We start from the raw sequence: 20,877 nt of genomic DNA on the forward strand, positions 1-20,877 counted from the left end.
TTGGACTTGATTCTTGTTAAAATTATGAGGTAGGGATCAAGTTTCATATTTTTCCCTATAGGCATTTCTAGCTGACTCAGCACCATTTATTGAAAACAGTTTCCTTTCCGTACTGTACAGAGATGCCTTTATCATAAATTAAGTGTCCAGTTATATGAGGACCTGTCTCTGGACTCTATTCTGTCTTTGTCTATCTTTGTGTATCAGTATCAATATTTTAATTACTAAGATTTATAATAATTTTTGATATCCAGTAGGGCAAATTCTCCTGTTAAGTTTTTTTCCTTGTTGTGGTAAAATATGCATAAAATTTATCATTTTAACCATCTTTAAATGTACAGTTCATAGCATTAAGTACATTCACATTGTTGTGCAACCACCATCACCATCTATTTCCAGAACTTTTTCCTCTTGCAAAATTGAAACTCTATACCCATTAAATTACTGTCTTTTGCACCCTCCCTCAGCTCCTGGCAATCACCATTCTACTTTCTCTCTTTGAATTTGATAACTCCAAGTACCTTATATGAACAGAATCATACAGTATTTGTCCTTTTGTGATTGGCTTATTGCACTTAGCATAATATCTTCAAGGTTTATCCATGTTGTAGCATGTGTCAAAATTTCTTTCCTTTTTAAGGCTATTAAATAATATTCTGTTACACATATATGTCATATTTTGTTTATCCATTCATCAGTCTCGATGGACACTTGGGTTACTTCCAGTTTTTGGCTATTGTGTGTAATCCTGTCATGTTTTTCTTCTTCAAGAGAATCTGGTCTCTTCTTGGTTCCTGACATTCCATTTACATTTTAAAATCTGCCTCTCAGGTTCCAGATCAGTTAAGGGCAACTGACATCTTTTCATTATGTGTCTTTTAATCTATGAGCATATCTGTATTTGTTTATTTGTTTTCTTCTAATAATAGCTTTCTACATAGAGATCTTGCACATCTTTTGTGACATTTCTATATATTTGATAGTTTGATGTTATTTTTTTAAGAGATTTTAGTTATTTATTTGACAGAGGGAAAGAGACAGCGAGAGAGGGAACACAAGCAGGGGGAGTGGGAGAGGGAGAAGCAGGCTTCCCGCCGAGCAGGGAGCCTGATGCGCGGATCGATCCCAGGACCCTGGGGTCATGACCTGAGCTGGAGGCAGACGCTTAACCACTGAGCCACCCAGGCGCCCCTGATGTTATTTTCGATGGCATCTTTCTAAAAGTTTTTATTTTTAAACTGATTGTTGATGGTGTGTAGATACACGGATACAGTCTATAGTTGATTTTTGTGTATGACCTTTGTCCAGCAACTTTGCTAAGCTCACATATTTCCAATAATGCCTATGAAGATTTAAAAAGCTTTCTATATGCACAGTCATATTATCTACACATAAGTATAGTTTTATTTCTTTCTCTCCAATATTTATACCCTTATGTTTCTGTGCTGCCTGCCCTTGCTAGGACTTCCGGTACAATGTTGAATAAAAGTGGTGAGGGGGGTAACATCTCCTTCTCTGTCTCAGAGGGAAAAATGTAACATTTTGTTGTTAAATGTGATATTGTTGTAGGTTTTTTTGTAGTTGGCCGTTATTATATTAAGGAAGTTCCTTTCTGATCCTTATTTGCAAAGTCTTTAAAATCATGAATAGATGTTTAATTTTATCAAACATTTATCCTGCACTAATTGAGATAATCCTATTTTCTCTTTTATTCTGTTAACAAAGTGAATTAAGTGCACATATTAGAAAAGAAGAAAGGTTGAATATTAATAAGCTAAGCATCCATCTCAAAATACTAAGATTTCCCCCTTCCTAGTTAACTGTTAAAAATAGTTTTTGAGCCCCTCTTTCCTACTGGAATCATACTGTAAGTTAAAGCACATTTTTGTTATAGGAACACCTACTAACACTTAAAAATATTCCCTACTTTAGAGTTGAAGTCTGTCATTTATAAATGCGGACACAGCATATAAACTGGGAATAACAGTTGATGCCACATGAACTGGCAAACATTTTTTTTTAATATTTTAATTTTACAATTTTTAAAACATTCTGAGCTGAGTCACATATTTTGGTAATGGCATTTTGGAATCCTATGCTGAGGATTGAATCCTTCACTTTCTAGTAGGGCCTAGAAATAGATTTCAGGCTTTAAAGATGTAGAGGTTGTATTTGGTATATCGGGAACATCATATGTCATCGAGCAAGCAGTGCCATTCTTTTGAATGATGTAAAAAATCTCTCTCGGTGCCGTTTTTTTTGCCTTCTTTTACCTATTTTAATTCATGAGTCCCCTCGTAGAAAGCCAAAACTTGACCTAGCAGGTTTTGATGAGCCATAATTCCCTTCCAAGGCTGAGGGTGTACGATCCTGTGCAGCAGAAGTGCAGATGATGCCTATTTTGCAGATGCTTTGGTAGCTGTTGAGATAGCCTGCAGCCCTCTTCCAGCTTCTTTGCTGCTGCCTTTCAGCCTAGAAGCTATGATAATTTTGCAACTGCTTTGGTCTGAATGGAGTCGGAAGAAAGAAATTCTGTAAAATGAAATGGTTGTGAATAGGAGCTAACAAGAATCCACTCTAATTTTTGTGACTTCACATTTGTGTAGCAGCCAGTATTGGTCTTTGAGCCGATCTTGTTTCACAGTTACCTGTGATTTTAGGTTGCCAAAGCTGAGGACTTCCTTCTCAGCTGCCGGTGAATATTGTTGGTTAAGCACCAACGTCATTATCAAGAAAACAGGAAGCTCTGTAGGAGAACGGGCCAAATGGTAAATTAATAGCGTAAAGGAAACTGATGTAGACTCAGGGAAGGAACCCTGGACTCATCTACTTTGTTCTTTTCAGATGGCTCGGAGAGGAGAAATGGTTTAAATCATGCTTTTTTCCAGAAAGCATATCCAATAAGAGGTTTAGTATTAAATTAGAAAACATGTATTTTGCTTTTATTTTGCATTCTCTTAAAAATGCTAATGTCTTAAAGGTTGCAGAATACCTTTGTATAACTTTGTTAATTCAGATTAATTCTTGGCTGTCACTAAAACCCTATATGCCGCAGTGAAATTGCCAACTTTTCCTATTTATAGTGATTCCTTAATAATTTGAATCAGATCTCAGGAACTATGAACAAGTAATAAGTGAATGATTCAAATCCAAATTTATTTTCACTGTTTGTTTAAAGGGTTTGCTAAATAAGTCAGTAGTGTTAACATTGCAGAGCCTATTTAATCAAATTAGGAGCACCTTGTTCCCACTTTTGCATCATTGAATTACGGTGTATACAGTTCTAATACTTATTACTGATAAATCATTTTCACTTCACTAAAGCTCACATGGTAGAACAGTCTGTTTGCCAACATTTTGTCAGCCTTTACTTTTCATTATTTTAGGTACTTAATAAAATGGCATTTATTGACAAATTTTAATTCTCATTTTTTACTAATTCTGATGGTTTCCCCTTTAATTATTGAGAGATGATTTAGAGTGGTGTTTAAGAAAATGGGCCCTGGATCAGACATCCTGGGTTGGGATCCAAGCTCTGTAATGTGCCTCAGTTTCCTCATCTGTAAAATGGAGGTAATAATAGCATCTATCTCTAAAGGTTGCTGTGGGTTTAAATAGTTCAGTCTAATTAAAGAATTTAGAATAGTACCTGCCACATAGCAAATGCTCAACAAATGTTAGTGCCTGTTGTTATTTATCGGGAAAATAGAATAATTTTAGGAAGTGACTTTAAATATAAATTCTGGGTCACATGTATAGCTCTTCAAAGGGAGGACCTTTTACAAATAATCACACTTTTATCTCAGAGGTGAGGATAAGAGCATCTTCCCAACTCCAGTTAAATCATCAGTTTTTGTCATGAAAAGAGCATAAGACTGGGAGTCAAAGTTTATGCATTCATTTGGCAAACCTTTGCCTATGTAGTTGTTGGAGTATCCACGTCCTGGACACCAGTGCTAGATGCTGGAGATTTTACAGATGACTGAGAGATGCCTAGGTTAGGGAGACTAAGAGTGCCATGAAAGTGGTTTCCAGTCCCAGTGCTCTCACTGAGCACCTGTGAGACCCTTGGCCTTCACTGTCATCATCTGTAAAATGACAATTTCTGGGTTTAGTTTATGATAAGTAGATGCTAATATGTCATCAGTGCTGGATGCTTAGTACTATGCTAGATGCTACACTAGGACATTAAAAAAGTATAAAACAGTTTTTTTTAAAAGATTTTTTTATTTATTTGAGAGAGAGAGAGACAGAGCATGAGGGGATATAGGGGCAGAGGGAGAGGGAGAGGGACAAGCAGACTGCCCACTGAGCATGGAGCCCGATGCGGGGCTCGATCCCAGGACCCTGAGATCATGACCTGAAGCCGAAGGCAGACGCTTAACTGACTGTGCCACCCAGACTGCCTAGCACCAAGAACCTTAAGACCTGGTTGGGAAGACAAATAACAATTGGAAAATAGAGAAATAGTAATCTCGGGAGTCATGTGATTAGATGTAAGATAAGAGATGGTAGGGACAAGAGTATGTGGAGGGTGTTATGCTTAGCATTTTACTGTATCTGTGGTTAGCTGGCTCTATTTTCTGTAATAAAGCACCACAGTAAACTACCTGTTCTGATGTTATCAGAAATTCTCACTTGATAATTCCCACTTGCATCATCTGCAGAATGTGGTAGTTTAACTCCCTTTGTTCTCCCATGTGTTAAACTTTAAAATGGTGCATTCCCAGTAAAAGATATATTTTTAGAGCATAGTTCTTCATGCAAAAACTTTTTTTTCCAATATAATACCAAGATATTTTTTTTTTTGTTCATCCCTGCCGTATTCTGTGTACCTAGCACAGTCCCTGACAAGTGGTAAGCACTCGGGAAATTTAGTTGAGGGACAAATTTGAGGTTACATTTAGATTGTCAGCAATTTTTAAACCATTTAAAATTATCTTCTTATTCAGAGATACTCAATTTGGAATATTGGTTTTTAAATCTTAGACCTGTGTTAGGACAAGTTGCCATTATACAAATATAATTTTAATGAAGCCAGCTGCTTGTTATTTTAGTAGCTTTTTCATACTTATATAAGGAAATGATTTTCTAGATGAATGAACTCCACTATATTAGTTATCTGTTAATGATGTCTGATTGCAATATCCTGGGAGACCTTACATCAGAACTGCTCAGTCAGGCCATTCCCAAACTCTGACCCAATGGAACCGTGAGGGAAATAAATATTAGCCGTGTGAAGTTTTGTAATGTCACAATATAAAGACTTCCGTATATATTTTACTTGAGGAATTCATTAGTAGATTACCCTTGCAGTTTTTCCTTCTCAAAAAAGAGTGAAGCTCTTTAGAGGAAAAAGATAAATGATAAATCAAGCCATCTAGTCAAATATAAAAAGGATCTACTTAACTTTAAAATATTTATATAATTATAAAGTAGTCCATGTTCATCATAAAAATCAAAATAATGCAGAAAGGTAATCAAAGGAAGTTGTAAAAATTACCCCAAATCCTGCCATATTTTGGTGACTCTCCTTCTGAAATCTGTTTATATGCATAGACATACACACAGATCTGTCTTTTCCATAAGTGGAAATCATTCTATTCATATGTGTTCTTTGATCTTTTTTAACTCGTGCCCTTTTTTGAGTAGCAGAAAAACCAATGCCGTCCTTGAATGCGGTTTGAAATTTCACAGTAAATTAAATACATGACCAAAACCAATTTTATTTTATTTTTTGAAGATTTTATTTATTTATTTGACAGAGAGAGACAGCGAGAGAGGGAACACAAGCAGAGGGAGTGGGAGAGGGAGAAGCAGGCTTCCCGCTGAGCAGGGAGCCCGATTCGGGGCTCGGTCCCAGGACCCTGGGATCATGACCTGAGCCGAAGGCAGACGCTTAACGACTGAGCCACCCAGGCGCCCCTGACCAAAACCAATTTTAGACAGAGGTAATTTTAAAGAAGGGGAAACATTTTTAGTTTAATCTTAAAAGAACCTTTAGTTAACATGACATTGGCTTGTTTCCCATAAAGCTGTTTATCTTGGGTAATATGGAAGATAGAACATAATAGATATTTTATTTTATGTGTTTATTTGTTTATTATTTATTTATTTATTTATTTTTTCATAATAGATATTTTAAATATTTGTGTAACATTTCATGAGAGAAGCTGAGTGCTGTTTAGGAGAGAGAGACCTGCTAATGGCAGCTTCGTCTTTCCCCTGTTGCCTTGAACTGTTAAGTTCTTGGCCCCAAATTTGTATATTCCTCTTAGCAAAACAGAAACCTGCAGTTAACTGGAGATTAGCCATTTTAACTTGGGAATGCTCTTTGGGGAGTATGACCCCTGCCCTTGTCCCCACACCAAGTAAGTGGTCTTTTCAACAATATACAGCGCTCGCTCTAAGGTGAGTTTTGGCAGATTTTTCTTCTGTCTTTTCCGTGATGTTTTCATGGCCCTTATGGATTGGCTGGCCCACCCATTGCCCTGGCTCTGTTTCCATATATGATTTGGCTGTTGTCTCACACTGTATACTCTTGATTGCTCTTTTTCCTAAACTTGTTCCCCTCCTAGTCGTCCCCAGTGAGTAAATCCACATCTCTCCATTGGTACTGCTGCTCCCTGAGTCCAAGTATCCATCATCTTTCTTTCCTGAAACTCACTCCTCTTGGTTTCTGTTGGACATCTTTATAGTCTCTTTTTCCATACAGTAAATATGGTTGATCTCTTAAAAAGCATAGAATCAGATAATATTACTCTTCTTAAAACCCTCCTTTGCGCTTGGAATAAAATCTGAATTAATTGCCACCAACTGCAAGGCCCTTTTGAGATCTGTCCCTTGGCTTCGCCCTCGTCCTGATCTTTTGCTGTTCTCTCCCTCGTTCACTCTGCTCTAGCTGCATCGCCCAGACATATCAAGATTTCTTCCCCCAGATATATCAGACTTGTTCCTGCCTTCACGCCTTTGCACCAGCTGTTTCCTTTGCCTGGAGTGCTCTGGCCCAGCACTTGCCCTGGTAGGCCCCTTGGTGATAGTTACGCAGGTTTCGGATTTCTCCTCCTCCCAGGGAGGTCTTCCCCAGTCTTCCAGTGCCCTGTAGCTCCTGTTCACTGCAACACTGTTTTATTTTCTTCACAACATTTAACAGTCTTGAACCATCTTTATACCTTTGTCTCTTGTTTATCGCTTCTTTTTCCCTTGTCAGAATTTAAGTTCCTTGGAAGGGTAAATCTTGTTTGTCTTGTCCATGTTGTATTCCTAACACATACAACAATGCTCAGTAAATCTTTTCACCTAAGTGAAAAAAAAATCAGTGAGTGAATCACTCAGATGAAGAAATGTACTTTTTAACACCCTAGGGTGGCTGGAACCAGCTGTCATGGGAGGTTGGGAGGACGGGAGGAAGGTGAAGGGGCAGAGCATAAAGCACCTTTTAGTCCTCAAAGCATAAAGTAAAGAATACAAAATATAGCCCAACAGTGAATGTCACAACTGATTTCACATTGAAAAAGAACAAGTTATTCAAACAAACTAGAATCAGATTAATCCTGAGGATTTCCTGTTCTATTAATAACTTCAGTTGCTAAGCTGTGTAAGATAGGGAGATAATTTGATCTTCACGCCCAAAGGAGATGCTTGATTGTGAATGGTGTTTGTTTTTTATTAAAAAATTTTTTTTAAAACATTGTTCTTTGAATATATATGAGAAAAAATTCTTAGTGTTTCTTGTAGGTCATTTCTGTCATTAGATCATACTTTATATTTTGTAATGCTTTAATTTATGTATTTTCCATAATTGTTTTCAAATAACTGCCATGCTATGGGCTAGGAAAGATTATACTATAAGGGAAATATTTTAGTACCTTTAATAAAATGTGCCCCAAAGAATTTTTTATATTGAACAGTAAAGGAGAATGTGTTCATAAAACCTATAAGAAATTGAAATAGGTTACTCTACAATTACTAGTGCAACTTTGTTGTTTAGTTTGTAAACTGGTGTTTTTTATTGTCCCCTAAAGATAAGAGGAATAATCAACCTAGTGATTTATGTTACATACATCTGAGTTAAACTTTCCATCTGGTTCTTTTCTTTTTCATGTTCAGATAGTTTTGGGTAAAGTAATGGTAAAACTAATATGAGATCTCAGTTAGTTTTTTTAGAGTCCCCGTTTTTTTCCTGAGAGACAGAGTGCGCACATGTGTGTGCAGGTGCATGAGTGGGGAGAGGGGCAGAGGGAGAGGGAAAGGGAGAATCGCAGGCGGACTCTGCACTGAGCACGGAGCCCCACACGGAGCCCACCCACGACCCAGAGATCAAGACCTGAGCCAAAATCAAGAGTCAGACACTTCCATCCAGGCATCCCTTGGAGTCAACATTTCTTAAATTTATTTTCAAATGACTATTGCCTTCAAAGTGGCCATCTAGGGAAGTGGTACATTTATTCTAACAATGCTTCCATTCCTTAAAATACCCTTTTCAGAGATGCCTCATAGTCAGTACTGGAATTATGAAAGAAATTTAGCATTTTTTGCTTTACTTTATAATTGCAAAACCTCGTTTTTTAAAACGAAATGAAGACTTATAAATTCCTCTATTGACTTCATATTAATATTATATTAATTTATGAAGCCAATACTGCTGTTATGCAATTGAAGTTATGACTTGTGAGATCATGAAAGAGATCTTTTAAACTATATCTGTGTAAAGAACAAAGAACATTGTATAACTTTGTGAAGTAATAGATTGAAAAAAACCAAACCCAGACCTGAGTGACTAATTCACCCTCCTTTTACATTTGGATTTTATCTGAAACTGAGGGCAGTGTACTGTGCTCTGCTGTAGATGGAAGTCATGGGGTGCCAAATCCAGAGGAAGCACCTTACCTTTGGAGGTAAAAAGTGGACTCTTTTTAGTATGAGTGAAAGTTAAGGGCCTGTATTTAAAATCTGTCCATAAAACTACTCTCCTTTTATAATTTTTGACATCAAAGACTATAGACCTGTTTTGGACGGTACATCTACATTAGAAGCCAAGATACACTTATTGGAGAGAAGTAGTTGAAGCTTTGTTGGTGTTTGTCCTTAGAAAGCAGATAAGTTTTATTGTGAGATAAATGGATTATTTGTTTTAGGGCAAGTCTTATTGTCTTGGCCTCCATAACCATCAAGGGCTTTTATTTTCTTTATAAGCCAGTGTTTTAATCTTTTATCTATAAGGATCACTTTTTATTTACTTTATTAAATGTCATAAATACGTGGGCTTTTAAAAAAAAAATCTTTTCTTCTCTTTCTTTAAAGCTGCACATCATTGACTCCTGGACCCAACTGTGACCGATTTAAACTGCACATACCATATGCTGGAGAGACATTAAAATGTAAGTAAATGACTATTTTATTGAAAGTGTAGATTACAGTGCTAGTTATCAGACTTTGTGCTTCCGTTTTTATTTCCGGCTGTTAGGTGTTAATCACTAGGATTTACCACTTTTTTAAAAGTTTGTCTTTCATTTCTAGTTGTACTCAAAGTAAGGCACTTGGCAGGGGATAAGCTGTGGTCAAATAGGCATACACTGAAATTCTTAATTTTTAGGCCTGGGGGTAATTCGTGTATTTTTTTTCCTCCATTGGCCGATCATATGTAATACCCCAGTAGAGAGAGTCCACTGCTTTCAAATACCTGGCTATTTAGAAACAACATTTAGGTAGGAATGACTGCTGTGCACCACTCCCGTTAACCCCCCTCTGGAGCCGTTGCTGCTAAGAACTGTTGTGTCGCCGATGTACGATTGCCACCTGAGCATAAGAGTCCTACCCCAGAGACTCTTGGCGTAGTTTAGGAATGTCAACGGGTTTCCTATTTTATAGCAAGGGTCAGAAATGCAAATGGCTACTACAGCTGGACTGGTAACAGAAATGGGGCGAGCAGGCTAGGTGTGGCAAATGGGGGCACACCTGCCCTCCTTGAGGGGCTGCCTCTGTTGATTTACTGAGAACAGGTGGAAGTCCACATCAGTTTTGGATGCTGACTACTTTTTCAAAAATTAAAAACATAGTGTGGGCCAACGTAGTGCAGGTCCAACCAAATGTGTGTGGGGTGTGACTGGAAGGGACCACTGGTTTGTGACCTTGATGAAGAGCAGGCAGTACCTACCGTTGGATTCAGTCCACCGTCTACACCGCTTGCCTAGGTGTATCAGCCCTTCTCTGCTGTTACAACCAGTGCTGACGCTCTAGCCCAGTGTGGTAGTAACGGCGGCTTTGGTCAGTATTGATCTCACCAGGAAGTTTCTCTCTTGAACCTATTCTTGTGGTCAACAGGGTCTTGAAGTCTCTCCATTCTTAAAAAGAGGAATAAAGAACATAAATGTTAAAGAGGGGACAGATGAGTAAATAGTGCCTTTCAGACTGTGGACTATGTATTTTACAATTACAGGCCACCAGGGGCCACATCTTAGTCTTCCGTAGAATCACAAATGCAGCATTAAGTGAAAAATGTAGGACGTGCTAACTTGCGAACCTGGCATTATTAGATCATTCTCTGGAAACCATTAAAATACATAAGAATTTCACCTGCCTGAGGTAGTAGGACATTCTAGATTGTGACTGTTTTTGAAAAAATTATTAACTGAATTTAAAAGAAATGATCAAAGTAAATCATCCACATGGTTAAAGATGTAAAAAGTTCAGAAATTTTTTACACATGAAAGCAGTAGTCTTCCGTTACGTATCTTCCCAAGTCTAGTCCTGTTTCCCAAGGGAACCACTTAAATTTTGTTGTTCTTGGTTGTTTCAGTATGTAGTTCTTCTGGGGATGATCGCTGTATGTCTAAATGTTTATGCCTCTGTTTCTTGACTTACCAATTTTAGATATTGTTATCTTTTGACTTCCTGCTCTGATACATGAGGCATCAGCCTATTTTCACCACGCTCTTTATCTTTCTCTTTCCTCCCCTTTAATGTAGTTATTATCACCACAGTTGGTTCCTGTGTTGGTTACCTTGTAGCTTTAACATTTTTCCTTTCTTTTTTTAAGGATCATTTTGAGCATCGTATGGTACAGTTAAATGAACAACCCCCTAGAACGTTCTTAGTAAGTGCCCGGCACACAGCGCTGTTGTTATATAAGGACAATCTCTGGGTTAGTATATTTTTATTTAGTTTCCCATGAACCAGAGAGAGTGTCTTTGGGCTCCCCACTTTGTGAGACGAAGATACTAGATCCCGCACTGCCCTCCATTCCTCTTCTTTCACCTCCCAACTTTTGTATTATTTTCCTTTTGCAGTGTCAAAATTTGTAACTTACTGTCTGTTCTACAGCTAGAGTTATCTTCTGTGCTTTGTTTATAAATTGCTTGAATGAGTGATATGTGGGCCTACTCCTGTATTGTTATCACTGCGGGGTTTGCCTGTTTTATTCTTTTGGATTCGACCTTGTTTTGTAGAGTCTGTGTATTGAAAATTCTGTGTTTTGTAGGTTAAAGCATAATTGCTGGAACACAGTCAGATACCTTGCTTAGATTCTATTCCTTCCTCCACTCTTCTACCTTTCCTGGGGTGCGTCTGATGATTTTTATTTACCATAGTCATAATTAGGTATCTTAGTTTCCAAGAGCACTTTCTTGCTCTTGCTCTCTGTTCCTCTTTCACAGCATCTTGTTCTTATTTTATGAAAACAGTGTCTTGAAAGCTTTCAAAGAATATAGATTTTTTTTAAGACGTTTTCTTAATTATTTTAATTTTCTCCAGGGATTGTATTTTTGTTTATCATCTTTTTCCTTCTCTGTTATTCTGTAGTCTTTCCTTAAATAAAAGATGGGTTGGGGTGCCTGGGTGGCTCAGTCGGTTAAGCATCTGCTTTCAGCTCAGATCATGATCCCAGGACTCTGGATCGAGCCCAATCGTGGGCTCCCTGCTCAGTGGGGAGCCTGCCACTCCCCCTGCTTGTGTTCTCTCTCTGGCTCGCTCTCTCTCAAATAAATAAAATCTTAAAAAAAAAAAAAAAAGATGGGTTTTGGTTGTTTACTTATATTTATGACAGACAATAAAACATTGATAAGACTTCTGTATGGGTGAACTGAGCTTATTGAGTGTATGGGTTATAGTATGAGGAACCTTTATGTGTCATATTAGGGAGTTCAGCTGTTCTGGTACTCCCTGAAATCATTCTATTCCTTTAGAAAATCCCCTACATTTTTTGGAGGGGCATGCACATCTGGCCACCATGCCATTTTTGGGGGGTAGGTATCATAGACTATTCCCCATGGAACCTTTTGTTAATTTTCCCATTCTTAGCCCCATTTTTCATTCTTCCCTTTCCATACACTGGACGACAACAGTTTTTATGGGTTTGCCAGGACACATGGCTTCCCCCTCATCAGTAGCCTCTTGCTCACTTATTGCAGCCAGAGCTTTCTCTGCCCTGTCTCATCAGTTCCTACTCCCCTATCTGTATTCTGCCTTCTAGGAATTTGTTGAAAATGCTATTCTACTGATTGCTACTCTCTTCCCTTCCTCTTCACTTAATGTTGTTTTGGATTCTTATTTTCTGTTTCATTATCATTTAATGGAAGGATGGGTCTTACAAGGGAGAAGAAATAAATGTGTGTGGTTAGTCCACAGTCTTGAGCCAGAAATAATGTAACTTCACAAAGATCTTACTCGCTGTTTGAGTTTGTGTTAGAAAGCATTTACTAATATTCTGTATCTTCTGATTGCTATACGATTTTCACAGGAAACCTGTTATAACATTGATGATTATGGTATTTGGACATGCATTCACTGTATAAGTTAATTAAGTCCTATTAAGCTACTGCTCAATATAATCATTATATACTAGGGACTTAATTTAAGCCACAGAATGCTCTGGAATAATGGAATGAAAAATAACTGTTGAGGTTCTTCCACATTAAGATGAGTCAAGATTCTAGCATTCTAGCCTTAAATAGCCAACCGCCAAATAAAAGGAAACAACAATTGATTATACACTATTTCTATAAAAGGTCATTGAATTCGAAGAAGGAGTATTTTTTTTTCTTCTGAAATTCTTGACATTATTTAGGAAGGCCTTCTGAAGGATATTGGTCATATGATTAAGTTTAGTGTTAGAATCCCTTGCTTTAAAAAAATTATGCGTTAAACTCTAAAAGTGGTATACTTTGAGGTATCGTAGTGCTTCACCATGGAAGCCAAACTACCAACCTTTTAAAATTTGCAGATAGAAATTGTTTTTTAATAGCTGTTGAAAATGTGATAGAATTGTCAAAAATAAATCAAGTACATGAATTATGAAACACAAGTCACTGTTCTCTGACAGTATAAAAATGGAAGAATTTACATGAAGAAAATCAAAACAAATGCACAAACCTTTTGATATAGTTAAAATTTAAGTGAAGATCAGCAGAACCATCTTTACTGGACTAGTGTTTTGTGAATCTGCCCACATAAATTTGTTCACGTCAGTGATTACGCAATAAGGTTATCTTACTTTCCTTAACTTGTGTAATATTTAGGTTATAGTTATTTCAAGTTTCTTTCTTTACAGCTGTACTTATTTTAAAATTATTTCAAAATTAAATCTGTTTCCAGTTTTTAAATAAATGTTTCTGTGAGGAGTTTATTGAGTCATTATGTGTTGATGGTAGTAGTAATGTAGAATACTTAGATATTTTATTAACCTCAATAATTAGTATAGGTTTGTTCTGTGCGTGGTTTGAAGTTCATGGAAACAGATAATTTACTATAGCAGCCAAGTTTATTGTAAAAGAATAAATCATCAGGGCAAATCATGAATTTGCAAAGAATCATTTTCTCCTCTTGGAGAACACTAAGATCTTGCATTGCTTTTAAAATAATGTTAGACTCACTCCTTTTTCTTTTTCTTTTTTTAACTCCTTCATTTTACTTTTAGAAAACCTGGGAAAGCCAAACAGTTTTTACATATGTTTTTACTCCATCAATTTTTATAACCTCAAACATATTATATCCAAGATCAGTATGGTCATAGTGGTTAATTATCACAGTATTTGTGATTGAATTCCACCTCCTACAACCAATACAATGTTAATCTTTAGATAATTAACTATTATTCTCTGTAACAAATATTTTAACACATGTAGTTTTCTAAAACAAACATATGTAATTGAAAGGTTATATAGTTTGGGGCGTCTGGGTGGCTCAGTCGTTGAGCGTCTGCCTTCGGTTCAGGTCATGATCCCAGGGTCCTGGGATCGAGCCCTGCATCGGGCTCCCTGCTCAGCGGGGAGCCTGCTTCTCCCTCTCCCACTCCCCCTGCTTGTGTTCCTGCTCTTGCTATCTCTCTCTCTGTCAAATAAATAAATAAAATATTAAAAAAAAAGAAAGGTCATATAGTTTAATAGTCCTTGGAATATAACTGTCACAGCAAACAGAAAAGCTCTTTGCCTTATTTAGGAAACAGACCCAATGAGACTTAATTTCATGGTAACAAATTGAATAAGTATTGATTTAAATTATATTCTATGGTAACTACTAGATAAATATTTTCTAACTTTTACCTTTATCTTTCTAAACACAGGGTAATGGCTAAACCAGGGCTTTACAGTTTCAAAGCCATTTATATAAACAACTTCTTTATCTAAAGTTTCTCATTAAATCCTATTGAAAACTTGTGGTAGGTGGTTTCAACTATAATTTTAACCAAGGCTGAATCAAAGTATTTGACTTTATAGTAATTTTATTTCATAACTTTAAGTTCAGTGAGGTTAGAGATGGAGACTGTTTTGTTTGTTAAATGATATTTCCAGGCCCTAGCCTAGTAAAGATATTCAATTCAATATTTGTTGAAGGAATGGAGTGAATGCAATTAATGAAGCTTAGTGTTCAGATTTTTGTTGGTTGAAGTATCGTGTTATAAAGAACGTGGCATTCTATTACTTGTATCAGTCTTTTACCAACAGGAATTCCGTCTTTAGAAGTTATTTAGAATATATGTATACTATTAGAAGTATACAGGGAATTTGCAATTGGAACCCTGCTCTTAACAATTCAGAGAAAAGGAAGGACATAGAGTACTTTGTAGATTTGGAGTCTGTATCAATTTTGTCTTTATACATTTCACTTTGCCTTAAAGTAGATTAATGAAAATAGCATGTAATTAAAATTTGTATCTCAGCATATTTTATGTATTAGCAAACAGTTGTTCTGTAAATGTTTCCTATGTGAATAAGGGACACTGTGCAGTTAATAATGAGAGAATGAAAGACAAGGGAGAGGACATGTTTCTCCCATGAATTCGTGAATTGATGCTACAGAATTACCCACATTCAAAATTAAGTCATTGAAATGAAAAAGACCAGAAGATTACAGTACATTAGGAATGAGTTCTTGTTTCTTCAGCTCTTTTTTTTTTTTTTAATTTTTTTATTGTTATGTTAATCCCCATACATTACATCATTAGTTTTAGATATAGTGTTCCATGATTCATTGTTTGTGCATAACACCCAGTGCTCCATGCAGAACGTGCCCTCCTCAATACCCATCACCAGGCTAACCCATCCTCCCAACCCCCCCCCCCCTTCTTCAGCTCTTTTAATGTGAAGAGGCAACTCTTGGGCAGTGAAAGAGTGGCCAATTTTGGGTGTAAGATTCTCATGCAAGGTATCAAAGAATGTCTGAATTAAAGAGAAGTCCTTGAATGTCACGATTATAGAAGAGACAATTGGTACTTACTTGAACAGGATTGGAAAAGTAAATCTTCAGTGATCAAGACTGATTTAAGTAAAATACATATTAAGGTCTAGGATGGTGCCACTAAAATGCGTGAAAATCTACCAGTTATAGCAAAACTCAGAAAAAGAGCAGTGCACTTCATAAAAACATGCATTTGTAAATATGGCGACCCTAGTCACTGTATAGCACTTAACTCTTGAAGAAATTATTGTGTGTGTGTTTTTGTGGACCCTATAAATAGGGTAGGGAGTGAGGTTGTTTTGCTATTTTATTTCCAATCTCTAGCTGATTGCCTGGCATTTAGAGGGGCTTGTTTAATAGATGTTGGTGGAATGCATTAACCATGTTCACTCTTTGGATCTGGCAATGATGAGGTTTAATGAAGAAGTGACAGAACTTTGAAGTATCCTCAGTTTTACAAGTTCTTTTAATGGCACTACTTATGTAACTATATGAAGAGATTATTGAAATATTTTAAGTATATTGAGCAAGTTTGTGGCCAGTAGATCAAGCTGTTTGCTAACATTGGTTTCAAATTTGAAATTATCTTTTGTTTAAAATTTGTGTTTTTCATACTAACAGTTTTTTTCTTAATCAGGAACTGTTTGGTTATAAGAAACCCATTGAAAGAAACATAAAGAGTTGGTTTGTCTTCATGAGGAATTAAATGAATTCCATGGTGCCCAAGGGCAGGAAGCATAGCCAGGCCTCAGAGGGACTGGAACTGGGACTAGCAGGATGGTAGACACCAGAGCAGACAGTCAGCATCTGTGCCCTTGTTTGTCTGTCTCTTTCTCCTGCAACATAGTCTATTGTCACTTTATTCACTTTATTCTTTCCCCCCCAGATGTCTCTGTTTTTCCTCACATAGAGTGGAAATGGCTGAACCCCCTATGTGGTGACTCAGTTTAGGGCTACCAGAGACAGCCTCTGGTCTTTGAGTCTAAATTCCTGGGAGAGAGGGTCTGATTGGCAGCTTGGACTGGGTGTCCACTCTTGATCCAGGGGTTTGGTCAAGAGTTCTGGGTTATGGTTATAGGGGGACAGTTTTAGCACAAGGTAAGCATGAACTGGGCAGGTAGCCAGAGAGGTATCAATTCACTGTTACAGGGATTCTTTCTAAAGAGCTTCCAAATGAAACTATAGACCTTTTCCTTTTGTCTTTAACAATAGAAGCAGTATGGTTGTTTATCATTTGAGAGGAATGATGAACATTTCAAAGCCATTTGCAACAGAGTGAAGAAGTAATGCCAAAAAATTATCTCCAAAGGTTTTGAAGTGGAAAGACTTTCCCAGAAGAAAAGCCTTTTTTTTTTTTTCCAGAAGAAAAAGTGAAAAAAAAAAAAAAGATTATGATTTGGATAATACATTCCCTCCCATGTCCTCAGAGGAACATCGTAAAGTTGCTGTTCATTTCCAAAGCTTTGATACTACATCACTGAATTTAAATTTGTTTGTTTTGGGGAATGATTACAATAAAATGAAATCAACCTTAGAACTACTATTTAAGTGGGATGTTTTATTAAACAGTGGTCAAACATATACAAAGATTTTTATAGACAAATTGCAAATAGTGTTTCAGAACTTCTGTTTTACTGGATCTTGAAAACTCCATGTTTGATCCCATCTCCTTGGGTGGCTTGACTGCTCTGTGTGTGCACGCACATTCACACAGGGCTTCTCGCACTTCAGATCTACCACCTATTGCTTTGTCTTAGCTACCTGCATTTGTCAACTCAGGATGCTCTTTTTTTTTTTTTTTTTTTCCCTTTTCCTAGCCTTTGTCCTCTAAGATCTTTCTTATGGGGCACTGTGTAGAGAAACTCAGGGTCCTGACACAGAAACTGAACACCAGGGTGGGAGCCCGCAAAGGACCCGGGGTGTTGTGGCGAATGTTGCCCCAGCTGAAAAAGATAGTAAGGTCCTGTTGATTTAATCTTATCTATAAAAAGTTTGCACTCTGGTTTGTTACCGTATCTTGTATTTTGAATTTTAACCAGTAGATCCAAAAGCTGGCTGTGGTGGCTATAGCTGTTGGCACTCTTGTCGGGATGGCAGTGTGATTTCTTTCTTACATTGTTTAAAATAAATAATCTGTTTGGAAAATGTTAACTCCGTACTCTTTCTGCGTTAACCCTGTCTTCCTCCCTTTCAGTATTTTAGTGACTGAATCCCTCAGCCTGGTGTTCAGGGCTGTCACAGCCTGCCATTCCTGCCTCCCCGGCCCCCCTCGTTGGAGCTCAGCTGACAACAATCCAAGTCAAAAGCCTACACAACTGATCTGCTCGTTGTACTTCTCAAATACCCTGCCTTTCCAGTTTCAGCTTTTGTTCATACCATTTTGGCTCTAGTAGGATGGGCCAAGGAAATCATAAAGTAGCCTGACTGTTTTTGTGGCATATTTGGTTCTTCATTTGCACTCACAAATCTGCCGGCTCTAATGGATGTGCTGTCTCTGGAGGCTCCTTGGCTGGTGCACTTCTGGTCTCCAAGATCACCTGCAGGGAGAGTATGCGTTAACCATTTTCACTCTGACTTGTAGCAGTTGAGTTAAGTAAAAAAGTTGGACACTATGTCCAGGGACTTAGTATTTTGCATCATGGTGAGAAGTATTATAATTTTCCTTGGTAGCATAGTTCATTTTACTTTTATTTTTATCTTTTTAGAAGATTCATTTACTTAAAGATTATTATTATCTAGCATTCAGGGTATTTTTAGAGGCTAATTAAGGAGGCAGGTCACCTTTGATGTAGTGAATGTTCTAAAAAATGCTCATGAAAGGCAAGTAAGAAGTGCTAATTTCGTGGATTAGACATTATCTCTCCCTTAGATTTTGAGGATTCCTTTGTCCTGGTATTTCAGAACATTTTATTTTCTTGGAATTCATGGAATGTTAGAAACACTTCTGATTATAGTTTATTAAAAAATAGCTGATAGATACAATTGTTAAAATAACTTATTGAGCATTTATTTTGTACAGAGTTAGGCTTGTTAAAATAACTTATTGAGCATTTATTTTGTACAGAGTTAGGCTTATTTATATACATGATCTCATTTAATCACACAGTAACTCTGAGGTAAAAATTTATATTCCTTTTTTAAAGTATTAATGTTAATTCAGGTATAATTTACATATTGTAAGAGGTACCCATTTAAAATGTACAGTTCAGTACACTCTGTCAGTTGTAAACACCTGAGTCACTCAACCATCGTCAAGATACAGAACATTTCCATTCCCCAGAGATATAGAATATTTCATTCCCTCTATCAGTCCGTCTCCTCCACCACCATCCCTGCAATCCCTGAGCCTTCTCTCTCAAACTATAGAACACTTTTCCCTGTTTTAGAACTTCATATAAATGGAATCATATATGATATAAGTTTTTGGTGTCTGGTTTCTTTCATTCAGCATGATGTGTTTGAGGTTTGTCCATATTACTCCTTGTATCAGTACTTTGTTTCTTTTACTGCCACCCAGAATGACATTGTATGGATATATGTGCCATAGTTTTTTGTATTCATTCATCTAATTCACTCAAAATGAGTTTTTACTGGATCTTGAAACTGCCATTCCTGCAGGAATTGAGTTTCCAGGTTTTGGCTATTATGAATAAAGCTGCTATCATATTTTTGTACATGTCTTCTGTGGAGATATGTCTTAATTTTCTTGGGTACATTCCTAGGAGTGGTATTGCTGTGTCATAAGCTAAGTGTATGTTTATAAGTAATTGCTAACCTGTTTTCCAAAGTGGTTGTATTGTTTTATGTTCCTACTGGTAATTTATGAGATGTCTAGTTACTCTATTTTTGCCAAATTGGGTATAGTTATTATTTTTTAATTATATCCATTCTAGTGGGTGTGTAGTGGTATCTCATTGTGGTTTTAATTTGCATTTTTATGTGCTGTTGGCTATCCGTCTTTTGTTGTGAAACGCCTGTTGACATCTTTTGCTCAACATTTTGATTGGATTATTGGGCTTTTTGTTGAGTTATAGGTAGTCTATAATTTATAGAGTCTAGAAAGAACTTACTTGTTATTTTGTCAATATTTTCTTCCAGTCTATGGCTTCCCTTTTTAGTTTCTTAATGATGTCTTTCCAGGAGCAGAAGTTTTTAATAGTAATGAAGTCCAGCTTAACAAGTTTTTCTTTTATAGTTTATACTTTTGGCTTTTTGTTTAAGAAATCTTTGCCTATCTGAAGGTCTTGAGGATTTTCTCCTAGGAGTTTTATATTTTTACCTTTGACATTTTGGTCTATGATCCATTTTGAGTTAATTTTGACCACATATATGTTAACTAACCGCTTAAGTGTGAGTCTGTTTCTGGACTTTACATTGTATTCCACTGATGTATCGTCTGTCCTCATGTGCCTGTAGCACTGCTTCAATTCCTACAGCTTTAGAGTAAGTCTTTAAATTAGGTAGTGTGAGTCCTACAACTTCTTTTTCAAAACTGTTTTGGCTGTCCTAGGTCCTTAGTATATCCACAGAGATTTTAGAATCATTTTGTCAGATGTCTGTAGAAGTCCTGCTGGAATTGCATTGAATCTGAAGATCAGTTTGTAGAGAACTCACATCTTAATATCAAATGTTCCAGTAGATGAAAATGGTAGTCTCTCCATTATTAGATCTTCTTTAATTTTTTTCAGTGTCTTGTAGTTTTTCATGAACAGGTCTTGACAAATGTTCTTAAATTTACCTCAAAATATTTTATATTTTTGAGGCTAATTTATAGCACATATAGGTTTCTTTGAATTTTATCTAAGTCTTTGTCGCTAATCTATTGAAATATCATGGATTTTAGTACCTTAACCTTGTATTGCTTCTGTGTCCTTAAATTCACTTATTAGTTCTAGTAACTTTTTTGGTAGGCTCCTTATGTATTTTCTTCAAAAACAATCATATCGCTTGTGAAAAAGACAGTTTTGCTTCTTCCTTTCCAATCTGTAGGATTTATATTTATTTTTACTTTACTGTACTGAATGGGCTCTCCAGCATAGTATTGAGTAGAAGTGATGAAGTCAGACATCCTTGCCTTATTTCCAGCCTTAATGGGAAGGTGTTTAGCATTTCATCACTAAGCACAATTGTCAACTGTAGTTTCCCTTTATCAGTTTGAGAAAGTTGCCATCTCTTTTAACATGCTGAGAGCTTTTATTATGAAAA

At 36.7% G+C, this 20,877-nt stretch overlaps 1 protein-coding gene across 2 annotated transcripts in view; it reads left to right on the forward strand.

Annotated features, from left to right (window-relative positions):
• The window catches only part of BABAM2 (BRISC and BRCA1 A complex member 2), a 392,539-nt gene that overhangs the window by 30,085 nt on the left and 341,577 nt on the right, over positions 1–20,877 (forward strand). For both annotated transcript variants that reach the window (XM_036090220.2, XM_078056121.1), the window contains exon 3: positions 9,304–9,380. In XM_036090220.2, coding sequence (XP_035946113.1) covers positions 9,304–9,380 — 77 coding nt within the window. The remainder of the gene's footprint in view (positions 1–9,303; positions 9,381–20,877) is intronic.

Source organism: Halichoerus grypus, chromosome 10 (genome assembly GCF_964656455.1).
Source record: "Halichoerus grypus chromosome 10, mHalGry1.hap1.1, whole genome shotgun sequence".
Lineage (NCBI taxonomy): Eukaryota > Metazoa > Chordata > Mammalia > Carnivora > Phocidae > Halichoerus > Halichoerus grypus.